This window comes from Hyperolius riggenbachi, chromosome 8, assembly GCF_040937935.1.
Source record: "Hyperolius riggenbachi isolate aHypRig1 chromosome 8, aHypRig1.pri, whole genome shotgun sequence".
Lineage (NCBI taxonomy): Eukaryota > Metazoa > Chordata > Amphibia > Anura > Hyperoliidae > Hyperolius > Hyperolius riggenbachi.
This window is the reverse complement of record NC_090653.1, coordinates 136328174-136352600: the sequence shown is the minus strand read 5'-3', so window position 1 is coordinate 136352600 and position 24427 is coordinate 136328174. Positions and strand designations below refer to the sequence as shown.

Sequence of the window (24427 nt, the reverse complement as noted above, 5' to 3'; positions counted from 1 at the left end):
CCCAGAGGGCTGTCCTTTTCCGCTTTTTCAATGTTTTTCACATGTTCCCCTATTCTTGTACCAAGTCGTCGTTTAGTTTTGCCAACATATAATAAATTACACGGGCATTTAATACAGTACACCACCCTTTCTGAATTGCAATTAATATTATCTCTAATATCAAATTCTCTTGTACCCTTTGCATTTGTAAACGTTTTTGATCTCTCTACTAGCCCACACACATTACAATCACCACAGCTAAACATTCCAAATTTTTGAGGGAATTTGTTTAACCATGTGTCTTTTGTTTTACTCAAAAATTCTGATCTCACCAACTCATTTTTTAAGTTCCTCGCCTTTCTAGCTGTCATATAGGGTCTTTCACCTACCAAATTCTTGATGCGTTTATCAACCAACAAAATCCCCCAATGTTTCTGTAACACTTTCTGCAATGCATACCAATGGGCCCCATATGTAGTTACAAATCTAATAGGGTCATTCTTTTCCCCACCAACTGTCAATTTTTTACCTGGTGATCGCCCTGTTCTTAATTCATCCCTATTTTTTTCCAACATTTTTTCAAATTCCAACTCGACCAACTCTTCAGGATATCCTCTCTCAAATAGCCTCTGGCTCAACTCATGGCCTTCTCTCACAAAATCCTCGTCCAGAGTACAATTTCTTCTATGTCTGTAGAATTGTCCCCTAGGCACAGCTTTTCTCTGTGACACCAAGTGATGACTTGAGTAATGTAGCAATGTATTCCCTGCTGTCGGTTTCCTAAATGTAGTCGTCACCAACCTTCCATTTTCCTTTCTAATTTTTAAATCCAGGAATGATAATTCCTTATCACTCCAATCATATGTAAATTTAAGGTTTCTCTCGTTGGTTCCCAACCCCTCAATGAACCTCCTTAACTGCTCACTGGTGCCTCGCCAGACCAGGAGCACGTCGTCCATGAACCTCAGCCATAAGCGAACATGCCTCTGGAAGAGGTCCATGGGGTACACATCCTGCCGCTCCCACAGCCCCAGGTGTAAACAAGCGTAGGCAGGGGCACAGGATGCCCCCATCGACGTGCCCCTGGTCTGGCGATAAAAGCGCCCATCGAAGCAGAAGCAATTGTACTCCAGGACTAATTGTAAGGCCTCCACCACAAACTCATTGTGGAGTGCGGAATCCGGGTAGTACTCACCAAGGAAGAAAGCCACTGCAGCCAATCCCACATCATGGGGAATTGAAGTATACAGGCCCTCGACATCCACACTCACCACCAATTCCTCCTCACCAACAGGGAGACCTTCCAGGACGGCCAAAACGTCACCTGTATCCCTAACAAATGAGGGTAGGCCTTCCACCAAAGGCTTTAGTTTTCCATCCAGAAACTTACCTAGTCTCTCCAATGGACCATCAATACCTGACACAATTGGCCGCCCCGGCGGTTTCTCCCTGTCCTTATGTATCTTAGGAATTATGTAGAATATCGGGGCCTTAAAAGTATTTACGCTGCAAAACTCGGCCTCTCTCCCTGTGAGCACCCCCATCTCCTTCCCTAAATCCACAATCGAGTTAACTTTGGTTTTAATTGCCAAAAATGGATTTTCTCTTAATCTCAGATATGTATTTTGATCATTCAACAATCTAAGACACTCATTTTTATAATACTCTGCAGTGAGGATGACCACATTACCTCCCTTATCACTAGCACGAATCACAATATCATCTTTTCTTTTTAAGAATTCCAATGCCTCTCTTTCACCAGGGGAGAGGTTGTCACTTCTTGCGGTTCTTTTCGGGGTCCAATTTATTTTTTCTAAATCTTTTTGGACAAGATCTCTAAAGGTCTTCAGTTTATAGTTCAATTGGGGCATAAATCGAGATTTTTTCCTTACATTCAATGGACAGGGATTGAGATGTTCTACCTCACTTATGGGGCCCCCAGCATTCTCCGTTCCTCCTTCATCCCAAAGGGACTCCAGAGCTCTCAAGGCATCACGATCCTGCACTGACATCTGTCCCACACAGGTATTCACTTCCTGTGGTGCCTCCCCACTAATCTCTCCCCCTCCCTGTTCCTCAAACATTAACTTAAGGGCAACTCTTCTCAAAAAGAAGGTAAGATCTTTAAAAACACTGAATTCATCCCCACCACAAAATGGTGCAAATGAAAGACCTCTCTTTAATAACTTATGACAGTCATCCGTTAGGGCAATATCTGTCAAATTAATGACATCATTGTTTAGACCTAGATTATCCATTACTTCTGTCCCCTCACTGGCTGTACTCTTTTCTTCACTTCTTTCTGACTGTCTTTTTGTGTTTTCAATATACCCTTTGCCCCCACTTCCTTTTCCTGATCCTCCTCTTCTTCCTCTTCTCCTTCTACCTCCTCCTCCTTGTCCTGATCTAAAAAAATGACTCCACCTTTTCCTGAACCTGCCTCCCCTTTATCCTCCCCCTCTTTTTTCCTTCTCCATTGTCTACTTCTAGACCTGCTCCTTGGTCTACCTCTCTGACATTCAAAAAACTCTCCCTTATTCCATGATTTCACATCTTCATTGAATTTTTGTAGTTTTTCCTTTTTTATTTTCTCCTGATTTTTCTCCACATCAAACATCTGCGTTGCAGAAAGTGTTACAGAAACATTGGGGGATTCTGTTGGTTGATAAACGCATCAAGAATTTGGTAGGTGAAAGACCCTATATGACAGCTAGAAAGGCGAGGAACTTAAAAAATGAGTTGGTGAGATCAGAATTTTTGAGTAAAACAAAAGACACATGGTTAAACAAATTCCCTCAAAAATTTGGAATGTTTAGCTGTGGTGATTGTAATGTGTGTGGGCTAGTAGAGAGATCAAAAACGTTTACAAATGCAAAGGGTACAAGAGAATTTGATATTAGAGATAATATTAATTGCAATTCAGAAAGGGTGGTGTACTGTATTAAATGCCCGTGTAATTTATTATATGTTGGCAAAACTAAACGACGACTTGGTACAAGAATAGGGGAACATGTGAAAAACATTGAAAAAGCGGAAAAGGACAGCCCTCTGGGGACCCATTTTGCCCGCTATCATAACAAAGATCCATCTGGGCTACGTTTTAAGGGAATTATAAAACAAAAAGTGTCACACAGAGGAGGTGACATAGAGAATGAATTATATAAAATAGAAGCAACTTGGATCTATCGTTTGGGAACAAGGATCCCAGAAGGTCTGAACTCTGATCTGAATATGGTGTATTTTCTGAACTAAAGTGATGGAATTATATTGAAAGATGAGGTAGACGGAAAATGAAAAGAATGAATGGGTCTAATAACTCCTAATGAAGAAATAACTGATGTGTGATCTAGTGTTCTAAAGCTCCGCTGATTTGCCCTCTCTCACCAGAATAAAGATGGCGGTATTGTAGCCAGGATGACCTTTCAACTGGGAGGGACGGGTCTATAAGGCCACACTGCCGAAGGGAACTCCATCCCCATTTCGTTTTGAGAAAGCCCCGTGGGCGGGGCGAAACGCGTCAGCGGGCGGGGCCTGACTGACACATGTGAGCGCTCACAATCCCGGGACGCCGGGCCACGCCAGGAACTTACGCGAGACTACAGGAAGCAGCCGGTGCAGAAAGACGCCGAGAGGTGATGCAAAATTGCGTCGGGCATCCGTAACTTCAGGAGCCCTGAGCGAAGCTCCCTCGGAAGAGCGCATTACTGCGTGAAGGTTGTGAGTAAACCCTATTCAAAAGTTCATCTGTTCATTGTGCAGCCCTGTGGGGTGGATAAAACATATGACAAGTTGCCGGGTAATGACATCACACAGGACACTAACAAGGCGGTACATACAGCAAGTGAGAGGGCTGTTGGCTGTTGCAACAGGAATGGTGTCCCCCAGAAGAATTGCCAGAAGTGTCGTATTTGTCTTTTGATGAACTGTGTTAGAGAAGTCCAGCAGCTAGCCGGCCGGCGGTCAGTTACAGTGCACTATACAGATTGCATGCGGAGGCCTCGTGGTGTGCGCCGGTGGAGGGCCCACACATGTCCAATAGTGATTGGGTAACCGATCTAATTGCATAGGCTGAGGCTGGGCGATTGAGACGGTACAAACCATCACAGGGACAGTGGGATTGCACTTAGTAATAGCTCCAGTGTCAGATCATGTTTTTAGGATGTTTTAAATGTTTGTGTACCACTGTTTCGGCAATGGATTTTGCAGGTCTAGAATAAATTGAATATAAGCACATGAAGATTCCCTGGTTGTATATGTATTGATGGTATAATTGCAGGAACCCAGCAAAAGGTGCTACGCACCCGTAGAGGGAAATTCCTGTCGGCAGATGGCGCTGGGGAGTGCAGAGGAACCAATCCTCTGTACCTCCACAAATGCCAGACAGGAATTGTATGAAGCGCAGAGCGCAATCGCAAGAGAAGCGATTGCGAATGAGAACGAGCAAAGGGGCAGGTTGTATGTGTGTGCGCCAATCTAGTCGCCACCCTGCGACAGCGCACACACAACAGCAGATACGAAACAGAAACGCAACCGCAAAAAAGGCGATTGCCAGAAGTGACACAAGGCAGATCAGAACAGAATACGAGGATAGCAAAGGCACAGCAAATCATACAACGAGAAGGTAAAGAAAACAACAAACGCTAACTGAACGCGAACACCGCACTCATTCGCAACAGTGCACGCGTTCGTGCGCGGTCCCCGCGTGATAAGCACAACAGGGACAAGCACACCTAACTAACCACCGACAGACAAACATAAAACAGAGGACGCTAGCGCTTGCTTAACGGTTACCTCACCGAGCCTCCAGCAAGCGTTCGTAGCAGACAAGACAGACACACGAAAACAGGAACAAGCGAGAGACAGGACCCACAGCACTAGCGAAAGAGGCTAGTGCGATACAGGAAGACAGAACAGAAGGATCCACAGCGCTAGCGCAAGATGCTAGTGCGATCCAGGTACAGAGTAGCAGAACAGAAGGATCCACAGCACTAGCGCAGGATGCTAGTGCGATCCAGGTACAGAGTAGCAGAACAGAAGGATCCACAGCACTAGCACAGGATGCTAGTGCGATCCAGGTACAGAGTAGCAGAACAGAAGGATCCACAACACTAGCGCAGGATGCTAGTGCGATCCAGGTACAGAGTAGCAGAACAGAAGGATCCACAGCACTAGCGCAGGATGCTAGTGCGATCCAGGTACAGAGTAGCAGAACAGAAGGATCCACAGCACTAGCGCAGGATGCTAGTGCGATCCAGGTACAGAGTAGCAGAACAGAAGGATCCACAGCACTAGTGCAGGATGCTAGTGCGATCCAAGGAGACAGATCAGAAGGGGCTACCAGTAACAACCGCTGTTCCGGTTAGCACCCAGACACACAGAATGATTTCCTGTCGACCACAGCTGGGACAGGACAATCGCAACAGACAAACAAAACAGATAAGCAATCCTAACTGCACTAGGAAAACCTGCCTAGCGCAGTTTCAGGAATTACTCTAAGCTGATCTTCAAACAGAGAGTAAGGCTGACACTCCTCCAGTAGTGTTTCATCCTTATGACCAGCCAAGCATTGTGGGAAACACATAGTACTTATAGTACACGCCTCCAATGAATGTGGCCAGGCAATTTGCATGACAACGTATGCAAATTCCTCAGCAAGCACAAGCTGCAAAACTGACAGAAGGTCTCCTTTCCAGAGTCCTGCAGCATGCAAACCTAAACAATGGTCAAAAGGCTGCCTGCCTGCGCAGGCAGCTAAGCGGATTCTCACAATGTGCAAAGCTGGTAGAGACATAACCTAAAAGACTGGCAGCTGTAATTGCAGCAAAAGGTGGTTCTACAAAGTATTGACTCAGGGGGCCGAATAATTACGCACACCCCAGTTTGCAGTTATTTATTTGTAAAAAATGTTTGGAATGATGTATGATTTTCGATCTACTTATCACATGTACACCACTTTGTATTGGTCTTTCACGTGAAATTCCAATAAAATTGATGCATGTTTGTGGCAGTAATGTGACAAAATGTGGAAAACTTCAAGAGGGCCGAATACTTTTGCAACCCACTATATATATATATATATATATATATATATATATATACACAACACGGGAGTCAAAACTGGCTCAAACTTCCTAAACAGTACTGATAGGAGTGTCGCAAATCTCGACCACTTGTTTGTGTGTCTACACAGACTACATAATGGTTATTAAAGATGCAATATAATTAACAACCTGATATTGTGACTGTATGCCCAGGCGGGTGTCTTTGCCTATTCCCCCCCCCCCCCACACACACACACATACACACAGTACACTCAAGAGCAATAAGTGTGCAGGCAGCTGTATATCTTGATGCACACGCTGTGGGGTGTGGCTAGCCCTAGAACACTGGGTTGAAGTATACAGGTGTTTATGGTAAATTACCAAAGTTGTATAGAGCATAGAGGTGTCCAGACCTGCAGCAATAAAGGCAGGCAGGTAGCAACTTAGGCTGGCTGATATGCTTAATTCCGCCAGCCTGTTGTCTCAATCACCTTGCTCACACAAAGAAGTTACAATGCAGCTGAGGAGTATATATAGGGTTTAGGGAGAGCTATACATATTATACACAGTGCTAACAGTGCTCGATATGTTTCATCTTAAACAGATTTCGGCAGGAGCATAATAACGTGCAGAAAATAATAAACAGAGAACCCCACACCCACTAACAAAGTATCCCCCAGCAGCAAAATAGCTCAAGTCAGAGCTGAAGTGCCCATTACATGATGGGCTATTAAATACTGTGGATAATTGGGTAACGCTCACCCAGCCAGGTGTTGTCTATCAAAGGTGGCCACCCCCTTAGTGCTCTGTCATGCTCAATGCATACCTTCTATTCAAAGTGCTGGAACAGGGCTCCCACCCTGCACCCTGTATACATCAGAGCACCCTATTCAGCCGGTGTTCTGCTATATTGGTTTATAGTAAGCCTATAATTTATACATATTACAGAGCCTCCAGTGCACAGCAAGCCTATAGCTTATAAATGTTACACAGCGACCGGTGTGCAGCAAGCCTATAGCTTATATCTTATACATGTTACAGAGCCGCTGGTGTATAGTCAGCCTATGGCTTATACGTGTTACCGAGCCGCTGGTGTATAACAAAGCCTGTGGCCCATACATGTTACAGAGCCACTGGTGTACAGTGAGCCTATAGCTCATACATGTTACAGGGCCGCTAGTGTATAGGGAGCCTATAACCTATACAAGCTACAGAGCTGCTGGTGTATAGTGAGCCCACAGCTTATACATGTTACAGAGCTGCTGGTGTATAGTGGGCCCACAGCTTATACATGTTACAGAGCTGCTGGTGTGTAGTAAGCCTATAACTTATACATGTTACAGAGCTGCTGGTGTATAGTGAGCCTATAGCTTATACATGTTACTGGGCTGCGGGTGTATAGTGAGCCTATATCTTATATCTTATACATGTTACAGGGCTGCTGGTGTGTAGTGAGCCTATAGCTTATACATGCTACATAACCCCTGGTGTATAGTGAGCCTATAGCTCATACATGCTACAGAGCTGCTGGTGTATAGCGAGCCTATAGCTTATACATGTTACAGAGCAGCGGGTGTATACTGAGCCTAAAACGTATACATGCTACAGTGCCACTGATGTATAGTGAGCCTGTAGCTTATACATGTTACAGAGCCACTGGTGTATAGTGAGCCCATAGGTTTTCTGGCTCTGCTCAGGAATCATTATAGCTGAGTCATTATAGCAAAGCCTGACTTAATGCTCAGGATTTTATCAGGACTGTTAACAAGCAAGCTGAACAGTGAAGAATGAAACAGAGAGCAGGGTAAGTGTTTTCTATAATGTTCCCACTGATATATAGTACAGACCAAAAGTTTGGACACACCTTCTCGTTCAAAGAGTTTTCTTTATTCATAGCCATAAACCCTGTACAAGCATGCAGCAGATCAGGTGTTTCTGACATTATTGTCAGATCTGAAAGATTAGCTTCATGCTTGTTTCTGGCATTATTCAGACACTACTGCATCCTAATAGACCAGTAGGACTGCCAGGCAACTGGTGGTATTGTATAAAAGGAAATAAATATGGCAGCCTCCATTTATTTCTCACGTCAGTTGTTCTTTAAGCATAGGTCCCTCGAGAAAAAAGTTGGATATTGGGGTATGTGATTGGTCTTATCAGTTGACAATAAAGGACTTTTTAAGACATCTACACTTGGAGTGTATGTCAATTGTATGTGGTGTGTATGTATATTAAGGGTTGAAGAATTTGAAAATTGTATTATCAGACTGGAAAGCAACAGAGACAATTTGAATACTCCCATGCTGCAGCACTGGTCATGTGACTTGCTCAGCAATGTGTTGCAGAGCAACCAGATCTGGTCTGTGTCTCTGGGCCAGATTTATCAAGAGTGTCTGAGGGCTCGTTTCCACTATCGCGAATCCGCATGCGTCCAACGCATGCGGATTCGCACATGGTATGCAAGTGAATGGGCCTGTTTCCACTGTTGCGTTGGTGATGTGCGTTTTTTTGAGCGGTGAAAAAACGCACAAAAGAGCCAACGAATTCGCCTGAGAGTGGAATGCATGCGAATCGCATGCAATGTATTTAATAGGGAAATCGCATGCGTTTTCCCCATGCGTTTTTTGCCGCGAATTCGCATAGGTACCGATGTAAATTCACACAGGCAGTGACATGGTTAAAATCGCATATACCCTCACCTATGCGAATTCGCATGCGAATTCGCGGTAAAAACCGCATGGGGAATCGCATCCGCATGCGATTTCATCAGCGGTGGAATCCAGGCGATTCCGCACCGCAATAGTGGAAACGAGCCCTGAGACAAAATATTACTCGGTTTTTAGAAATCCATGCAGAACTGTCTCAGACATCCTAAGAAATCACTAGATAGTGCAGATTCCTTCTTAAACTGTAAGGAATAGAAGGAGCTAAGAAGGTCTCTCAGGCAGTGCAGTGTGTGAGGGGAATTGCTGTTGCTGAGGTAACCAATACATCTGCTGTCAGCAAGCTCTGGGTGAGGGGGGAGGAGCCCTTCACAAATCACATCTGCACTATCTGTAGAACTGCTAATGAGCACTTCTTAATCTGCAGCAGTTCAGGGATGGATTTGCACTTTTCTTAACTGTAGTGTAGCTCTAGAAATCCAAGCTAAACTGCCGCTATTACATAGGCTTTGGGAAGTTTCTTACTATCATGCAGAACTGTTCTTCTGCTGGTTAGAACAGTTTTAGAAGAAAAAACTGTCGGTAATGCTTTGATAAATCTGGCCCTATGTTCTCTGAAATCCCATTCACTCTTACTTTTGCCTTAGTTACTCAAGTCTTTCAAGTGCCTGTTGTAATTAAATAAATGTGTATAGTGAAGTCATTTTTTGCAACTTTTAAATTCCCTTATCTCTCTTTTTCTTCATTGTGTTTCAGACTCAAGACAAGCTAACAATATATATATATATCTGTTGTCACTGACTCAGTTACAAACCTAACGATGTGGTTAATCATACCTCCCAATTTTTTTAAATAAGAAAGAGGGACATCTGTAGGACACACCCCTGCCACACCTCTAATCACACCCCCACCACACCTCTAATCAGACCCCCGTCACACCTCAAATCATATGACACCACGCCTATAATGAAATCACCACCACACCTCTAATCACACCCCCGCCACACCTCTAATCACACCCCCGTCACACCTCAAATCATATCACACCACGCCTCTAATGAAATCACCACCACACCTCTAATCACACCCCCGCCATACCTCTAATCACACCCCCGTCACAGCTCTAATCACACCCCCGTCACACCTCAAATCATATCACACCACGCCTCTAATGAAATCACCACCACACCTCTAATCACACCCCCGCCATACCTCTAATCACACCCCGTCACACCTCTAATCACACCCCCGTCACACCTCTAATCACACCCCCGTCACACCTCAAATCATATCACACCACGCCTCTAATGAAATCCCCACCACACCTCTAATCACACCCCTGCCACACCTCTAATCACATTCCATCATGCCTCTAATCACACCCTATCACGCTTTTAATCACACCCCCACCACACTGCTAATTGTAACCTTGCCACATCTCTAATCACACCCCGTCACACCTCTGTTCACACCCTGCCACACTTCTCTAGATAAATTCGTAAGCAAAAGAGTTTTTATAATTCAAGCAACACAGTTTTATTTCTATCATCATTACTTTCCTTCTAATTAACATTTTAAAAGTAAGAAATGTATATATGTAAATTATGGGAATAAAGTTCAGAGTAATTGAAAAAAAATTCTCAGTAGAAAAATACATACATTTACATAGAACTGTACATCAGTACTGAAAGAGGAACAATTGAAGAAGAAAGAGGGATAGAGTGATAGAGATGGGAGTTATGGTTCATTGTGCTCTACAATGTCTGCAAGTGTAACCTGTAAGGTTTTCTAACACTGTGGTGGTTGTGTACTAAGTGTACTGCTTCTGCAATACTGGCTTTCTCCTGGGCACGTAAGAGTCTGTATGTCATCAACTGCACCCCCCCCCCCCCCCACAATCTTAGTTCAAAAGAATGTAATAACTTGGTCACCCCTAGAGTCCATGTCAAAACCTTTGGAGACAGAGCCTTCTGTCATGCTATCCCTACACTTTGGAACTCCCTGCCACACCCAATCAAGACCTTTCCATCCCTGGAAGCATTTAAGAAAACTGAAAAGCCACCTGTTTAGTCTGGCATTTATGAACTCCTGACCATTTACTCTGTAACACAGTCCAGCCTGCAACCCTGTATTGAACTGAGACATATCTATGCGCTTTAAGTCCTATCGGGGGAGAGCACTTTACAAATGTATTGTATTGTATATGTAATGTATTGTATTATTTAATGCCCCATAATCGGGTGCTGGATTTACAGTTCCAGGATGCATTAAGGACTTCTAAGATGGTCCCGGTTTTCTTCTGCCCAATACAAAGGGTTGTCTTAAAGGCTGGAAATACTGGCAACTGCAGAGCTCCGGAGTCTAAAAGGCCATCTTAGAAAGTCTCTAAAACAAGCTTAAACATTAATGCATAAAATCTGTAAAAATATTTGTAAACTTGCATGTAAAACATTTACAGGAAACACAAGTATAATGTAATATATTTAATTGCACGTTATATAAATGGCCATCTGCAATGAAGATGATAATAGTTGCAGTGCTACTGACAAGGCAGCCTACTTACTCTTTTTAAAGGCCTGATGTTGACATGCCTGTGTCCTGCTTGAGTGTCTTAATATATGGCAATATTGTGAATACTCAGTGGAGTAGAGTAGACAACTGATAAATGTCTCTTATATTCTAGGTCTATTTTCTCCAGAATGGACAACCCTTCCCTGGGGCAAAGTTTAAAAACAGAGTGATTGGATACAATAACACTGGAAATGCTTCAATAACTATAACAAACATGCAGCCACAAGATACTGGATCGTACAAATGTGAAGTGTCCAACTTTCCTGATGGCATGGGACAGGGATTTGTTCATCTGACTGTACAGGGTACTTAGAATGTGTATACAATTTTCATGTACAAGTTATTTTTTTCCTATTATTATTTCACATTTGATTCTAAATGTTTTTTTTTTTTTAAAACAAAGTATAATGTTAGACAAAGGGAACCCAAGTGCTCATATAACAAGTACATAAATAATTATTATTTAAGTTATTTAATGAACAATGTTTTCAACCACCGTATTATTGGTGTCAAAAAGAAATTGTTCTGTTAGTCACTTAAACAACTGATCAAATTCATCATTATACAGTAATCAGTTTGCTATACACAACTATATTTTCGACGATGCCATGACAATCAAGTAGTTAACACAAAGGGCCCTATCCTGTTCTCTAACTTGCCAGTGTTAAGCACTGAGAGACACTAACAAACAAAGTCTCAAATATGAGGTTCTCCACTGTCCTCTGCAAGCAAATTTTCAGTGTTAAGCTATGTTCACAATGGGAGTTGCGATGCGTTCCCTGGAAAGTCGCACGACACATTATATGGCAGTTGCATCAAAACAGTGAAGCATAGTCACTGTTAAAATGTGCGTTATGGGGTAATGCACTGTATGCAGTGTGTTGAGACGCTGCACTCATCACAGCGAATGCACTGTGGATGGCACAAAGGTTTTACATTTCAATGCATCATTCCGTGTAACTCTGTGTCCATTACGTCACACCGCAATGCCCCATTGCGAACTTAAGCTTTTGGTATTAGTTCTAAGTAATTCAGTAGAAGCTGATTAGCTCACTGTGCCTGACCTCCCTTTTTCAATCTTGTTGAATAGGAGATTAAAGAGAATGAAAGGATAAGATTCAAGATTCAAGTTCTTATATTAGCTATTTTCATAGGATAAATGCACTTATAATGTACATTTATCCAAAATTTGCCCTTGATCCCCAAACGCCTTCTAATAGGCCCCAATATCTGCTTCCCACAACAGCTCCTAGAAGTAGTACAGACAAAGCCAGATTTGTACTCTTTACCACCCAAGGTGCTCCAGTATAGGTAGCCAGATGACCCTTCCCTCTCCCCCTCCAGTATACAGTGGGTTGCAAAAGTATTCGGCCCCCTTGAAGTTTTCCACATTTTGTCATATTACTGCCACAAACATGAATCAATTTTATTGGAATTCCACAAGACCAATACACAGTGGGGAGAATTGGAACGAAAATCATACATGATTCCAAACATTTTTTACAAATAAATAACTGCAAAGTGGGGTGTGCATAATTATTCGGCCCCCTTTGATCTAAGTGCAGTCAGTTGCCTATAGACATTGCCTGATGAGTGCTAATGACTAAATAGAGTGCACCTGTGTGTAATCTAATGTCAATACAAATACAGCTGCTCTGTGAGGGCCTCAGAGGTTGTCTAAGAGAATATTGGGAGCAACAACACCGTGAAGTCCAAAGAACACACAAGACAGGTCAGGGATCAAGTTATTGAGAAACTTAAAGCAGGCTTAGGCTACAAAAAGATTTCCAAAGCCTTGAGCATCCCAAGGAGCACTGTTCAAGCGATCATTCAGAAATGGAAGGAGTATGGCACAATTGTAAACCTACCAAGACAAGGCCATCCACCTAAACTCACAGGCCAAACAAGGAGAGCACTGATCAGAAATGCAGTCAAGAGGCCCATGGTGACTCTGGACGAGCTGCAGAGATCTACAGCTCAGGTGGGGGAATCTGTCCATAGGACAATTATTAGTCGTGCATTGCACAAAGTTGGCCTTTATGGAAGAGTGGCAAGAAGAAAGGCATTGTTAACAGAAAGCATAAGAAGTCCCGTTTGCAGTTTGCCACAAGCCATGTGGGGGACACAGCAACCATGTGGAAGAAGGTGCTCTGGTCAGATGATACCAAAATGGAGCTTTTTGGCCAAAATGCAAAACGCTATGTGTGGCAGAAAACGAACACTGCACATCACTCTGAACACACCATCCCCACTGTCAAATATCGTGGTGGCAGCATCATGATTGGGGGGTGCATCTCTTCAGCAGGGACAGGGAAGCTGGTCAGAGTTGATGGGTAGATGGATGGAGCAAACTACAGGGCAAACTTGGAAGAAAACCTCTTGGAGACTGCAAAAGACTTGAGACTAGGGCGGAGGTTCACCTTCCAGCAGGACAATGACCCTAAACATAAAGCCAGGGAAACAATCGAATGGTTTAAAACAAAACATATCCATGTGTTAGAATGTCCCATTCAAAGTCCAGATCTAAATCCAATTGAGAATCTGTGGCAAGATCTGAAAACTGCTGTTCACAAACGCTGTCCATCTAATCTGACTGAGCTGGAGCTGTTTTGCAAAGAAGAATGGGCAAGGATTTCAGTCTCTAGATGTGCAAAGCTGGTAGAGACATACCCTAAAAGACTGGCAGCTGTAATTGCAGCAAAAGGTGGTTGTACAAAGTATTGAATCAGGGGGCCGAATAATGTTTGGAATGATGTATGATTTTCGATCCACTTCTCACATGTACACCATGTTGTATTGGTCTTTCATGTAGAATTCCAATAAAATTGATGCATGATTGTGGCAGTAATGTGACAAAATGTTGAAAACGTCAAGGGGGCCGAATACTTTTGCAACCCACTGTAGGTAGCCCGTTGACCCTTACCTCTAGTATTTGTACTCTTTACCACCCAAGGTCGTCCAGTATAGGTAGCCAGATAACCTCCCACCCCCCTCCAGTTTAGATAGCGCAATGACCCCTCCGTTCCTCTAGTATAAGTAGTCTGATGTCCCCTCCCCCTTCCCTCTTGCATAAGAAGCCAGATGACTGCCCCCCCCGTCCGTATAGATAGCCTGATGACCCACCTCCCTCCAGTATAGGTAGCCGGGTGACCCTTTCCCCCAACCCTAGTGTAGTCTGCTACCCACCCGCCCTTGATCCTGTGGTGCCCTAGGCCATGGCCTATGTGGCCTTGGCTTGAATCCTGCCCTGAGAACAGGGGAGTGGGGACTAGTGATCACAACAGATTGTACTTTTTATTATTTAACTGCTGCTGCTTTTTCAGACCGCACTCTCTACAGCCTTTCTATTGAAATCATTGGTGAGACCTTTTATGTTTCACTCATAAGCCCTAACTAACTAGAGAAAGCAGCCAGATGGAATAGAAATAAAATGCTTGCTACAAAAATTACTAGGTACCTTTTTTGGGAAGGGGGGGGGCAGTATTTTGTATAAATACACATGTACAGTATGTGCACTTACATCCTTTAAACTGCATACAATTTTGGAACATTCTTAACAGCATTTAGGGCTGTTTCACACCAAAAAGCACTTGCGATTTTGCATCCATTTTATTGCACTTTTGTTTTCCTATACTGTACTTGTTACAGAATCACAATCACTCCAAAATTGCTACATGCAACGTGATGCGATTCATTCTCGGTGTAAAATAGTTCTGAGGGCTATAGCCCACTAAAATGCTATTAGCTGTGCTTTGGAATCGGCGACTACTCCAAAAGCGCTAGGCTAATGGAAGTTAATGGAGGTGAGCCCACGGGAGCGATTGCAATTTGCCGAAATCGCAATAGCGGGTCCTGCAGCATTTTCAGAGTGATTTCATAGGGAAAAGCCATTTCCTATATTGCTATGGAAATCTCTTCACTTTTAAGTAGCGAAATCGCTCTTGGCATTTTCAGAGTGTTCAGCCTAAGTATCTTGCAAGCAAATAATGTTTACCTTGAATGTGTGTTACGCTACCTTTAAGGTCTTCCATCACCTATTTAGTTCATAATATGAAACTGCATTGAAGTCTAATGTAATTTCAAGATTTGTGTTTTAATTGTACATTCCATCATATATCCAACAGTTCCACCATCTACACCACACTGCAGTATTGAGGGACACATGGAAGTGGGACACAGTATAACACTGATCTGCATTTCTCTGCAAGGAATGCCCCAGCCAGTCTACACCTGGAATAAAGTTGACAATGGAGTTCTGAAGCCAGTAAATGGAGGTAAGGAGCATTGTTGGGACTGTCATATAAATGATATATGTACAGTATAATAATCATATATGTGTGGAAATCATCCATGATAAGGATATGTACCAGGGAGAGCTACAAGAAAATTCCAGCACTATCTATCTATTCAAATCGTTTTTAATACTTATGAACTGATTTTACAGAACAAGTGGGAGGACTCTTGACCATTGGGAACATGACTAAATTTGAACATGGATACTACCGCTGCACAGCAAGCAATGGCCTGGGCAGTTCAACCTGTGAAGTGGATCTCCATGCAGAGGGTACAGAATTTTATCTTATTTATTCAGTAGACTACACATTTACATTTACAATGCAAAAGACAATGGCAGCATGGAAAATTCAAAAGCACATTTACCAATCAAAAAGTTTAATCAAGAGAAATGAAAAAGTTACATTTACCTCTTTCTGTCTTTTCCATCTTCTGGTGGTTATTTCGGCGCTATAAACCTCAATACAGCTGACTTGAAAAATCCCATACAAGTTATTTTCAGCCAGCTTGGGCAATGTCGTTAAGTTCACAGGTGTTTAGTACGGTGGTGATATCATGTCTAATGCCGGGAATAAACGGTGCGTTTCCGCGGCTCGATCGAGCCATTAGATGGCTCGATTGAAAATTTCCGACGTGTCCAATCGCCCGCCGGATCGATTGATCCTACAGGCGGGACAATAGAAAAAGATAAGGAAAACGAGCAGAAGATAAGAGAATCACATGCAGGGACGAGCGGGAATCGGTCCGGCGGCATAATCGAGCCGCGGAAACGTCCTGTGTATTCCTGACATCAAAGACGTCTTATTGGTCAGGTGATAGATATGTAAGTCTCTGATTAGCTTGTCATGATCATTTGCTAAAGCAGGGTGTGATCACAACAAATCAGAGCTTTTAAAATCTATCAGCCGATCAAACAAATCGCATGCTTCTCCATGAGTTCTCCTAGGCATGACCATCGCTAGTGCTCAGGAGATACCACCAACTAAGAATTGTTGAGAGTAGAGAACAAATGGGTAGGTTAAGAGGCCTTGCCCTATTGCTGTCTTTTTTCCCTTGATGAGTTAATGATATTGAATTCTTCATGCAGTAGTCTTGGAAAGTACGGTACCTTTCCCTGTTTAATCCCACCTTCACTAGCTTTACTAACCCCAAGCCAGAACAGATCAGACTGTTGGTGGCTCAGCATCAGAAGAGAACCCACAGAAATTTTGAATTCTGTTAATACATATTTACATTTTCTCCCTCCAGCCATTACAGCTTTGGTCATGCTCCTTAGAGGTTCCCATGTCAGGGATCTCAGAAATCACAACTTTACAGTCAAATGTAAGGGGCTTCATGTTCATTTTGGTGAAGACCTTATTATGCCTAAAACTGTCCCTGTGCATAGGTTGCAAGTTTCAGTTCAGTATAATGCAAAACAGCACTGCAACTTCCAAAGGCGAAATGCCAGCGCTTAGAAGCAGATTCTGTGCAGATTAAGCTAGAGTCCACTTGAATTTCCCACAAATACTGATATCATCCTGTCTATGAATTCAGGTGGGCCAACAGGATAACACCACTTAACTTTTGGAGCTCATCATTTCTTCCATTATCGTTGTGAAGACCTCAAGCAAGTGGATGAGACATAAAGAGCTAGAACATACTGCCCAAAACCACTGAGGGTCTAGGAGAATAAACTATACCACCTCAGCAAGGAAAAAGGAGGGGCATGGACTTTCCTTCCTCCTCCATCAGGGCCCGACTCCTGTGCTTCCCTCATCGTCTCTGCTTATTCATATCCACAGATCAGCTTGGCGGCAGTGATGGGGCTTTCCTCTTCCACTGTTAGGTCTTACCAGCACTCCCACTGAAGCCACTAGGTGTCCCTTGTCTTCCTCTTGTCCTTAGTGTCTTTGCACGTGGCATAAATTCACATGATGTGCGGAAGACAAAGAGGAGGTCAAAGGATGCCAGTGGCTGCAGCAAAAATGATGGAGAGACCTGACGTGGAAGAGGTAAGCGACATCATGGTCACATCGTTGTGGGTCTGGATGAGTGGAGTGGAGCATGGGAGGGTGGCCCTGGTGGATGAAAAAAGGAAGAAGTCCCGACCGAGCACCAGGGATGGGGTCTGGATGAAGGTGGGGGGGGGGCTCACAAAAGTTTTACAGGGAGGCCCTGTGAAACAGCGCTACGCTCCTGCCTGCATAAGCCAGGAATAGCAATACTGGCAAGTCCAAATCGTACATTTTCTCATGGTGCTCCAGGGTAGTATTTCTAAATACATTTTTGTTACATACATTATTTTATCTAGTAGGTTAGCACCCATATTAGGGTTCCTGAGAAGGCATGTGGTGGTGGTGTGGACTGCCAATTTGTTGTCGACTTGATTTTTATCAATTGTTGGTCCTGTCCCTGTTGGAGAAATGTTTCCCACCACCTCCTGTCTGGGTAGGAAATTAAAGGTATTCTGAAGGATGGGGACAAGACAACAATAAAATTACCTTCTCCCACGCTGTGTAGAACTGAAATGTATGTAGTGTCGACATTGACTATTCAAATGCAGCAGCTGCAGCGTTTGACTGGTCCAGTACCAAGATTAACACATTTGCTTAACATGAGCATAAACTTTGCTTGTTCTGAATTATTAGCATCTCATTGACCCTTCCTTGTAGCAATGCCAGCCTATCAGTTATAACAGGTTTCCTTTTACTTTGTTGAGGCCACATACTTGGATGTCTCAGCTGAAAATGTACCCAGAACTATGCATGCAATTCTTACATTGATAAATCTTGTTTCTACAGGGGGAGCAGGCATTATTATAGGCGGTATCTTTGCTGCAGTTCTCTTGGCAACTGTTATTTTTGTGGTCGTTTGGTACATCGTTACAAAGAAGAAGAGGAAAGCACAAAAACCCGCCACTGAACTGAAGTAAGATTAGTAAATCTGTGCTTGCTGGGTACAGCATAGGATGGACGGGATATTTTAATACAGGAAAATGGATTATGTTGTAAATGGAAACAGAAACATGGTTGCATCTTTCCCCTCCTGTCACTTCATGTTTCCCCCACGCCAGTATCCTACCACTGTTTATCTGGTCAATTTTATCTTCCCTCCGCCGCATAAATTTAATACATTAACTTGGCCGCTTGCTGTTGCCAATAGTTTGAATATCAGTAGTGTAATATTACTGATATTCTACTATCAGCTCCCATGGCCTATACCACATACTACTCCCCCCCCCCACCCCCACGCCTAACACTCACCTGTATAGCTGAGCACAGTGTCACAGCCCAGCTGGAGTTCAGCTATATGAATGCCCAATTTACTCAGTTGGCACCACCATAGTCACAAATTACAGGCTGTTCACATAGAGCAGGGGTCCCCAAACGTTTTGGTTCGAGGGCCGGGTCAACATACTTCAAACTGCTGGGGGGCCGAATTATGCATAAAATGATGTAGAAGTCTTTGTGGGCCAGACAGTGAATCGTACCTAGGTGACAATCTGCAATCCAATTGGACAGCACTGTCACCTGATGTGGAATTTGATTAGAAACCAGCGAATTACTGCTTTCTGGCTTCCATGTGGATGGGTGGTGCCAGCACTTCTATTCTATATGCGGACAACCAATATTTAAAGATGTAGCTGACCACATCTATAAGTAATACATTTTGTGTGTGGGGGGCCGGTAAAAAAGGCTCAGGGGGCTACATTCGGCCGGCGGGCCTTAGTTGGAGGACCACTGACATAGAGCTTACTATATAAGAACATAGAGCTAACTGAATTTTTACTGATATTTAACAATTAATTAACATTATTAATATTTATACCATCAACCATTCCTGTGTGTTCCTTTTTAATTTTGTGACCCGGTTTGTGGTGTTTAGAATTTTGAGAAAAGCTACAGTCTATTTTCTTTCCTCATATAGTTCCCATCCTAGGTTCTCCCAGGTTTATCTCAGGTGCCAACCTCCTTAAATAGTGTATTTTTTTTATCCCTCTTCTCTCATCAAATATTGATGCAAGAGATATCATACGGAAAATATTAATAATATACCTTTTTACAGTTTTCAATTTCCCTCAAAAAACGTATAATTGGGCATCGCCACCTTATATGTAGTTCTGTTCCCTCATTCCCAGCGTAAATCTGACATGTCGATCTTAAATGTCTTCACATAAGCCGGGCCTCAATACCATCGTGTCGCAACCTTAAACTGTATTTGCTGTAGATACTGGTTTTGATATTACTAGTTTTAAGATTACAACAGATGCAGAAACTAAATAATACCAAAAGATATCCTGATATTTATGCTGCAAGCATATAGAGGGAGGTACACAGTCACCTGCAGCAGTAAAGTAAAAAATCTAAAGGTTTGTAAGGTTCTCTTGTGTCCATAGAAGCTATATATTGTCAAACTTTGTCACAGTGCCACGATCGTAAATTAATCTTTGATATGAAAGGACAGCATTAACCATGTGCACCCAGTCCACACAGGAAAAGCACCACGGAGCTCATCCCAACTTTTTTCACGTTTTTCCTAGCCAAATGCCTGGGCCTAGAAAAGAAAAGCCTTGGTATACTTGTCAGAAGTGGAATCAGGGAGAAATTTAAGAAGGCTTATTCTGGGGTCACTGTGCGGCAATATCCTCTTTTAAATTTTGTTTCTTTGTAGCTTTAATAATATAAATACCTAAGTAAGAATGTTTTTTCCTCCTTTAATAGTAGTTTTAATTCATTTTCCCATTTATTTTGACGTGGTTGGAGATTTGGTGGAAAGTAATGCCCATAAAATGATATAATGAAGAACTATGCTTCTGTGGTCTCTAATTCTTAAAGACTAAAGGTGGCCCCACACGATACAATATAATGATCTGATTTTACAGCAATTCGATAAATAAGATTGGATCTCATAAAAAAACAAAAGCTTTTTTTATTAAATTCGACTGAAAAATATGAACGGATTTCCTGTTTTTTTTCCAATTTTTATCGATCCGGAATGCTGGAAATTTGCCTTCAATTTTTCTAAAGATTGTATGGTGTGTGTTAGATTGTCAATTTATTAATATACACACCCTAGCAACTTTCTCAGAGTTCCTAATCATTTTTATCACAATTTGGGAAATTGGGGAAAAATTGGATATATGTGTGTGGTACATTGGTCATATTTTTGAAATGTTACAATCAGTCAGAAAAATTGATTGCAATTCTTAAATTGAACAGATATTTAAAAAATTGTATAGTGTGTGGCCACCTTTTTCTTATCTTTTTATCTGGTTCATAAGTTGAATTAATTGCCTTTTTATATTTAACTACCTCTTCTAAGCTTGTAATTCAAATATCCTTGTTGCCCTTGACATGTATAAATCTTATTTCCATTTTAATGCTATAATATGTGAACCAACCACAAAGCTGTCTTGCCCTGGAAGGAATTTTGGATTATTTCTTAAAGTGGTGTTGCTTTAATTAATGGGTGGGTGTTAGTTTTATAAATGTTGCACATTATACCGCAACCATGGGAAAACTTTAATTATTTATTTATTGTATTTATAAAGCACCAACATATTACGCAGTGCTGGACAATAAATAGGGATACATACAATATTTAGGGGTGACATACAGCAAAATGACAATACCTGAATACAAGAAAGACCAGATCAGGCAGCACAGTATAAGTACAAGGTAATGCTTAGTCAGTCACTGAATGGAGCATGGAGATTAGGCAAATTAGGTTCACTCAGATGCATAGCATGGGTTTACAGTGATGGATGTGCATGATCAGGTAGGACCATGCCCAAAGGCTTACAATCTAGAGGGAGAGGTAAGGACACGGAAGGTAGGGGACCAGAGTTCAGCTGTGGGTTAAGAGCACTTGTGAGGGGTAGTAGGCCAGAGTAAAAAAGGTGAGTTTTGAGGGCTTTCTTGAAGATGTTGAAGGAGGGGGCTGCCCTAATGGGTAGAGGTAGGGAGTTCCATAGTGTTGGAGTTGAAGTTTCCTTCCTCTGTTTTTCACTTCCACCCATAATTTTGTAGGATCATCCATCTTCCAATCAACAATACGTGTAGTACGTATACTTTTATAATAGTTCCCAATGTAAACGCCCCTTATGTTTAATTAAAAAGTCAGGTTAGATTGGGTCTGCACCTTCAGAGTAGCATGGACTCTATCAGTTAGCCCCGCCCTCCCAGCAATGTCAAGCCTAGGCTGATTAGCTATGCCCCCTACTTCTCTCACTACACTCAGGGAGACTAAGTGCTTTTTCTACTCAGCTCAGAACACACAACCATTGCATTGCAAGTTGCCAGCAGTAAAGGTGTAGCCACCTGTGATAAATGTCGGAATGTAAATCAGGGTGAGGAAAGATTTTACAATGGGAAAACTCTGACTAAATCATTTATAAATGAATATTGTTAAAATAAGAAGGCAAATGTATTCTTTTTACGACAGTTCCTTTTTTTAACCCCTTTGGGACCAAGGGCATTAGAGTTACATGCTCTGTGTGGCTGCCTATTGGTGACAGGACGTAACTGTAACATCCTTGAAGTCCCGCTGCGATAACACACCCCCAAGAGAGGAGTTAAGCTGACATATGACAGCTGACATCTCCCCTCACTGATCAGGAGCCATGGTGATTGGCACCTGATCACGTGATCACTACAGTCGCAACTGTGATTACTGAAGCAGCGGTGGCAGCAGAAGAAAGGAAACAGACCAGACTCACCTTTCCTGACGCTCCTGATCGTCGCTTCCCCTCCTCTCTGCCTGGCATCCAGCCTCGCATTGCATCTAGTGTCGGGTCCTGTCTTAATGACATCAACAAGCCAGGAACTGGAACTTAGCGGCAGTGCATGGCTGGATGCCGGGGAGAGCTGATCTTCGCTGAAGCTGGGGAGGTAAGTCCTCCCTATACTGAAGACACCTGTCTATACTGGGGACACCTATCCCTAGGTATTTATACTGGGGATATCTATGCCTGGCTATCTATACTTGCGCCACCTTTAAAAACTAAATTACTCTGGTCCTTAAGGGGAGGGTTAGATGCCGGTCCTCAAAGGGTTAAGCACAGACCCCATACTATTTTTTTTTAATGATAAGATAAAATGTTAGATGCGCGCATAGGTAACATTTTGTTTCTTCAACAGAACAATGTCAACAGGAGCTTATACTGCAAAGTCTGAGCCAGAAGAACCAGCCAAGGAGAGCCTTGTATTTTCTGAGACCCCAGAAGCCAAAGAATACAGAGACCAACCTGAAGAGCCAGCAGTGTAAAATGCAGTTTCTGTGTTCAGCATCCTCATAACATACAGTATCCCTTTACAGCACAAGGGATGAGCCTATACGCGTCAAAAGTAAATGACACTTAGATGAAAGTTGTTTTTTAAAATTGTTTTTATACCTTGTATTATGGCTAATTGTATGTTTTTTCCATAGTGACATAAAATGAACTGTTGTGTATTTTAAACTTGAAACTTTTCTTACATGCAAATTCTTCAGACTGTAAGAAGTAGGCTTGTAACTGTAAACTGCCACAGTGTTACTATAGTTGTAGAAGAAGCAAGCAAGATAACAAGCAGCCAGTCTTCATAATCAGAATCACCATCATCCCATCTGCTATATCTGCCCATCTTAATTTATTTTTCTAAAAGACCACTAAGTAAATATCTGTACATATGCATATCATTTGTGTGAGAATGCACATTGATGCAGTGGACAGTGGTGCTAGATGTCATAAACTGACCATGTATTAAGCTTCTAAAGTGTACCTGGGGCAAATCTTGGGTACAAAAACACATACTGTACTTACCTAAGAAGAGGAAAGCCTCTGGATCCTATAGAGGCTTCCCACGCCATCCTCCAGTCCCTTGTTGCAAAGCGTGGACCCCCCTCTCCATAGAATTCCGACAAGGGCTTGTGGGAAAGAACATTGGGGCTGCTTACAGCATTAGCATGCCTTTAATGTGCCTGCGCGAGTACAGTTGCACATGCGCTATAAGCTGCAGTGTGGCCCAGATCTTCCAGAGGGTCCCGGCAGTGGCAGCAGTGGTGAGGAAGACCAGGAAGCCCCAACAGGATCCTGAGGCTTCCCTCTTCCTAGGTAATTATGTGTTATCTTACCTGAGGTTTGCCTAGGGTTCTCTTTAAAGCGGAATATAACCCTGCATTTCAACTTTGCTCTAAAACATTATTTACAGCATATTATATGCAAAAAGCATTTTTTTTTTTACTAGACCAGCATTGGAAGGGTTAAACACAGAGGTTTTAAGTTCCATGCAGACGTTCAGATAGTTACATTCTATTTAGTTATATGTATATATTTAGAAATGTTACACACTCTTTGGCTGTCCTCCAACTCCTTCTCAGTGAGAGAGATGAGTCACAATAAACACTTAGATACATTTGTGTAAACAAAAAGTATCTAACTCAAGTTCGGATGCGTCTGCAAAAATCTCCAGGGACTTTAAAGCCCTGTGTAACCCTTCCAATGCTGGTCTAGTAAAAAAAAATGCTGGTTGCATATAATATACTGTAAATAATGTTTTAGAGCAAAGTTGAAATGCAGGGTTATATTCCGCTTTAACTCTATCAACTACTTTGTGTAGCCTAAATATAATTTTGTAATATGTAACGGCTATATGTTTGTGCAAATAATTAACATGGCAAACGTTAATCCAGCTTTCAGTCCCACGACAAGTAAAAATAAGTTGGACCAGGGGAAACAGGGGACCCTGGGGCCCATGGATATCTCTAACTTCTATAGGGTAAACCACAAGGCCCAATAGTTGCATTAAAACATTGTGTTTGGTTCAGGCTTGCTTTAGTGTGTGCACTTTAAAAACAAATTGAAAGGCCTCTTTCACTATGTGCTGCACACAAGCAGGTGAGAAGTTAAGAAAAATCCCT

General features: G+C 42.5%; 1 protein-coding gene across 2 annotated transcripts in view; it reads left to right on the top strand.

Annotated features, from left to right (window-relative positions):
- Positions 1 to 22988, top strand: part of VSIG1 (V-set and immunoglobulin domain containing 1) — a 53689-nt gene extending 30701 nt beyond the window's left edge. For both annotated transcript variants that reach the window (XM_068249611.1, XM_068249612.1), the window contains 5 exons: positions 11367 to 11559; positions 15379 to 15528; positions 15699 to 15818; positions 18331 to 18457; positions 22669 to 22988. In XM_068249611.1, coding sequence (XP_068105712.1) covers positions 11367 to 11559; positions 15379 to 15528; positions 15699 to 15818; positions 18331 to 18457; positions 22669 to 22795 — 717 coding nt within the window. In that variant the 3' untranslated portion in view covers positions 22796 to 22988. The remainder of the gene's footprint in view (positions 1 to 11366; positions 11560 to 15378; positions 15529 to 15698; positions 15819 to 18330; positions 18458 to 22668) is intronic.
- The last annotated feature ends 1439 nt before the right edge of the window (positions 22989 to 24427 follow it).